The following is a 5,170-nucleotide window of genomic DNA, read 5'->3' on the forward strand; positions in this document are numbered from 1 at the left end:
GATATTTTGTAGAAACAGGTGACTGTAACATTAACCTAATGAGGACAGTTGTATTCCATGTATTACTCGATAACGATAAGAATGGCAAGAAGTGATAAGCTTCCTTATTTGTACCATTATACATTGAAATATTATGAAACTATATTGGCTACCTGACTCATCGATGCATTCAGAAACTTTGGTTTTAGTCCTACACAGAAGCGTAATTTCAAAATGCGACAAAGAGCGTTATTCTACCCCAATTTGTACAAGTGTGCGTGAGTTTCTTTAAATATTACCTGTTTTTAGTTTAATGTTAATAAGAGCTCTTACCATATTACGATAGGAGCGATTTCTCTGTAACAAAACATCTGTTTTAGTATTAACACTCGACGTTTTATATCACCAAAAAGAAGCGAGTATTATTATTATTATTATCTTGGGTTTAACCGAACTGGATGTGCAAGATGATGCTTGACAGAACGTGTAGGTCTGGAACTAAATATTTTGGTAAAGAAATAACTCTATAACGCATGACGAAGAAGTAACAACCAAATACGCCCCCATCCTGAATCATTTTTCATAATATTACTACACAACCGGTTTCTAAAGGATAATCTGTATTAAATGTGTAGCGTAAAATATAGTTAAGAAAGTGTCAACCTACAACCAGAGCTGCTAAACATGAAGAGGGCACTATGTAATTAGTTGATAGTTCTTCCTGTAACCCGATTGACCATGAAGTACATTAAAAAAAAGTACTTAAGTTTAAAAATTCGTTATCTTGAAATTAAATATATATGGTTAATGGAGGGGCAAAACTTTTGATTTATTTTAATAAACCAACGTTTCGGTTTCGTGCCATTTGTTAAATCTTATGAGCATCTTCAGGTCATTTGGTTAACGCGATAAATGCTAAGCCTAAAGGCTCTTTTATATATAATTTAACAACTATATTTGAAAACAAAAAGTTTAACACGATTAATGTGGAATTCCGTTTGCACTAGTAAAACCTTTTGATTATATGTTAGCTACGTAAACATGCTGGATATCTATAATATACAAGTTAACAGTATATAAACAAACGAACGTCTCAGAAAGTTGAACATATACATCAGTCACATGCTTTAATAGTACTCTTACTAAAAATAACAACACACTGTTTTCGAAACGTCTATAGCTTACTATTTTCAATGAGCCTTTTTTCTTTTATAACTTTTAAGATATAGCTTGAAATAATGTATGTAATTACACGTAGTGAATAATAGTTATCGCTCAAAGTAAATCAGACAAAGTTAATGACAAACTCATGCCTCAGAAAATCTCAGTGCATGTATCGTGGTGAATCTTCACTTTTGATGTAATGCAATAAGCGCTGAGACGATGAATACTTTAATATAATATGGCTATGAAGATTCTAAATGAATATGGCGGGAAAGTGGTATAAGTTACCACCATCAATGCTTTTCCGAAGAAGAAAAAGACCTCGAAGGACGGACAACATTTGAAAAATCTTTATGTTCACTTTTAACTTTATCTTCTGTATTCAACTTTCCTAGTTTGCCGCTAAATTCTTTGTTAGGTCTTCTCGCAAGACGGCTGCGGACAGTTGGAAAAGGGTTGAACTGACTTGACTTTGTAGGGCTCTGTTTAGGAGATGAATATGAAGAACTTGCCCATTGTTCGATGGTAACTTCTTTTGGCAAAGAAGATGATTTACTTTCTATCACCGCTAGTTTTTCCACTTCTTGTCTCGTTGGACTAAATTTCCTTTCGCTGCTTTGTGATATAGACCGATATTTTCTCACGTCTTCTTTGGCACCAGACAAATTTGGCACAAAATGAGACACGTTCACGTGTTCTTCACTCACTGAACGTTTGTGCTTCGTTCCATGAGGACCTAGTATAGGGTCTTTTTTTTGTAAGATCGTACTGAAAGTTTGCGTTAAAGGTGTCACTGGAGATAAGGTAGGGTAAACTTCATTGGAAACTCTAGACTTTTCTGTGTGGGTAGATGCTAGTTTCAGTAGTGTTTCTTTCTGTATAGGCTTATATTTTGGTTTGGTTTCGTGTGCATGTAGCCGAGGGGCAGACTGGGCATTTTCTGTTTTCGCCGGAAGACTTGACACAAACCCCTCAACTCGAAAATGATCGGTATCTCTTCCATTAGTTTCGTTGTACTGTTGGTTCATTTTTCTTTGGTTGAAGATGTCCGAGTCACATTCTATGCCGCATTTTTCACTTAGTGTTTTATTGTTAGAATCAAATGAGCTTTGTTTAGAAGTTACTGAAGTTTCTCCGGACTCTTCCATTGCTGGGGTCATCAGAAGATGGGTGGTAGCCACAACAGTGTTTTTTTCTTCACTCTTCGCTGGTAAGTGGCTAAAATGTCGAGTCATCGATGACAACTGCTGAGTCTCGACACTAGGCGTTGCTTCTGGTGAGTTCGAAACGTTTGAATTTGACGCTTTTCGTCCCATTTCGGGTGATGAGTAATCACTTATGTCGCCAGGTGCCTCATCATCACATAACTCCGTGGAGCTACTGCTTTCACTGTCCCCGTTCTCTAAGCGGTCTCTTTCTGCAACACTATCTACAAAATCCACTTCTCCTCGCCTTACTCCTGTTGTCTTTCCTTCAACAGTGTGTGGAATATTGTGAAGAAGCTGTCGCCTTGCTGTTGCCATGGTAACCAGATGCTTTCTCTTCTCTTTCTTGGCTTGTTCCCACGTTAGAGTTTGACCGGAGTCCTCCGAAACTACGTCTACACGTTTGCTGAATTTAGAGCTTCCAGAAGATTCAAGATGACGATGACGATTTCGTTGAACGTTATTTTGTTTGGGTAAATTGTCTTTGAGACTGAAGGTTGTTTTGGTTGTTTGTTTCTGCTTTCTTATCAAAGGTTTCTTTCCTAACAGAAGATGATTGACAGCTATTGGTTGACGTTGTTTGGCTTTGTTGTGCTGGTAAAAAGTACCTGCAAAATGAATTCGCCTTATTATGTTTAAAGTCTCACGGCTACTAGGCATGTTTTCAAATACTGAAGAAGCTAGTTGCGAATGAAAAAAATAAATAAATAAAGAGAACAAAAGCCTCGCTAGATTTCCTTGGAAAATATTTAAACAAACAACGTAAGAAACTGTATATATTACATTGTTTAACCAGTTGTTCTAGAAAAGTACTTAAACGAAATTTATATTAATTCATTAATTACTAAAAATTACTTTAAAAATTCTGTTTGTTTATTGGCACAGAATTTTATTAGTTCCCAAATAAAAATATAAAAAACTTTATAGTACAAATATAAGTACACCATATTGCCAAATGGATCAGGTTAACGATCATATTAAATTACATAGAAGCAATTAATTATATTTGTCATAAGACATCATGTTAGGCCTATTATATTTTCACAATACATTCCTAAGATCGTCCCTTGAGGATTGTTAAGAATTGGAAAAGTGTATAATAATAGTATTTCAACCCCACTATATTCGTACTATCCATTGCCGACGACGCGTGTCGCTCAATACGGAGCTCTGTGTTCGTTGTATCTCAGATTATTTCTGCCTTTCTCGAATTTAAACAGTTAATGAATTTTTCAAAACTTGCCTGTTAAGATAATATGTGCTTGTTTCTGCCTTTCTCGAATTTAAACAATTAATGAATTTTTCAAAACTTGCCTGTTAAGATAATATGTGCTTGTTTCTGCCTTTCTCGAATTTAAACAATTAATGAATTTTTCAAAACTTGCCTGTTAAGATAATATGTGCTTGTTTCTGCCTTTTTCGAATTTAAACAATTAATGAATTTTTCAAAACTTACCTGTTAAGATAATATGTGCTTGTTTCTGCCTTTCTCGAAGTTTGGCGTACTGTTTCTTCAAGGCTGAGATATCTAAGGTCATTCTTTCTGGGTTAACGTTGGATGAGGAAGGTGACGGAAGAAGATTTCCACTTGCTGTACTGAAGACTCCTGGTCCAATTAGAGTAAAAGTTGTAGATGCCGATGGCGACGGGGTTCGACTGTTGTCACCTTGCACATTGAAAAAAAGAGAACGTTTATTGAATTATACTCCAAAACACAAACAATCTCAAACTGTAATAAAATGAAAGGAAATAGCGGAGACACACATAAGTGATATATTTACAACGTAAAAAAGAACAGCATTCCGAAGAACTTGTTTTTGGATATCAAACTTAAAAATATATATAACAAGGAAATTATGCTATTAGGGTTACAGATTCAGTTGTTTTGTTTCAGAAAAGAGCAACAACAAAAAGCAAAAAAAAAAAAAAACATTCAGAATTATTTAACGATGTTTAACTTTTAAACTTCTGAAAGTGAAATAACTGTGGTCTTATAGTGCAAACAGGAAAAGAAAAATACACATTCTGCATTTTTTTCTAAAACGTTTCAAGTAAGTCTAGCTTAAATATATATTACATAACACAGGCAGCAGAACAAATTTGAATTCGGAGGGGGGCTTCTTTTCTGCTACGTTGAAACATCGACTTTCCCTGATAATTATACACAAGTCTCTACTTCCCATTTAAGGGGGCACTGCATTACCGGATCAAAAGTTGGGGCACATACCCCTAGTATTCATTGATTTTACTGCCTATATTATATATAATACAATATATCGTTAAAATAAATTAGTTATTTTCTCAGTTTCGTCTGGATAATTTTATTTTAAAATTACTAATGGACTCCACATGTTTTAAAAACATTTTTCTGAACCATTTATGCTTTAATTAAAGTTGTTGTGGGTTCATGACTTTGTTATCTAAAAGTCCCCTGAGATAACATATGAGTTACACATACACATTAAAGTTATTGTGAGTTCATGACTTTGTTAGCTAAAAGACCCCCGAGATAACATATGAGTCACACTTACACCTTAAAGTTATTGTGAGTTCATGACTTTGTTAGCTGAAAGACCCCCTGATAACATATGAGTAATAGACACAATTACACATCAAAGTTCTCATGGGTTCATTACTTTGTTAGCTGAAAGATCCCTGATAATATATAAATCACACGCACACACGTTAAACCAAAAATCCATCAACTTGTAGTTAATCTTACTATTAGGTCGTCAAGAAATTAATGTCGCTTTTTTAGATGAAAAAACCCGAACAACTTATATCAAAACAAAACATTTATTAAATGAAATAGTCGCAATTGT

At 34.6% G+C, this 5,170-nt stretch overlaps 1 protein-coding gene across 3 annotated transcripts in view; it reads right to left on the reverse strand.

Annotated features, from left to right (window-relative positions):
- Positions 1-288: 288 nt before the first annotated feature.
- Positions 289-5,170, reverse strand: part of LOC106469272 (TBC1 domain family member 30-like) — a 178,569-nt gene continuing 173,687 nt past the window's right edge. For all 3 annotated transcript variants that reach the window (XM_013929761.2, XM_022398425.1, XM_022398437.1), the window contains 2 exons: positions 3,805-4,014; positions 289-2,956 (listed from right to left, as the gene is read on the reverse strand). In XM_013929761.2, the coding sequence (XP_013785215.2) occupies positions 1,437-2,956; positions 3,805-4,014 (1,730 nt within the window). In that variant the 3' untranslated portion in view covers positions 289-1,436. The remainder of the gene's footprint in view (positions 2,957-3,804; positions 4,015-5,170) is intronic.

Source organism: Limulus polyphemus, unplaced genomic scaffold (genome assembly GCF_000517525.1).
Source record: "Limulus polyphemus unplaced genomic scaffold, Limulus_polyphemus-2.1.2 Scaffold95, whole genome shotgun sequence".
Lineage (NCBI taxonomy): Eukaryota > Metazoa > Arthropoda > Merostomata > Xiphosura > Limulidae > Limulus > Limulus polyphemus.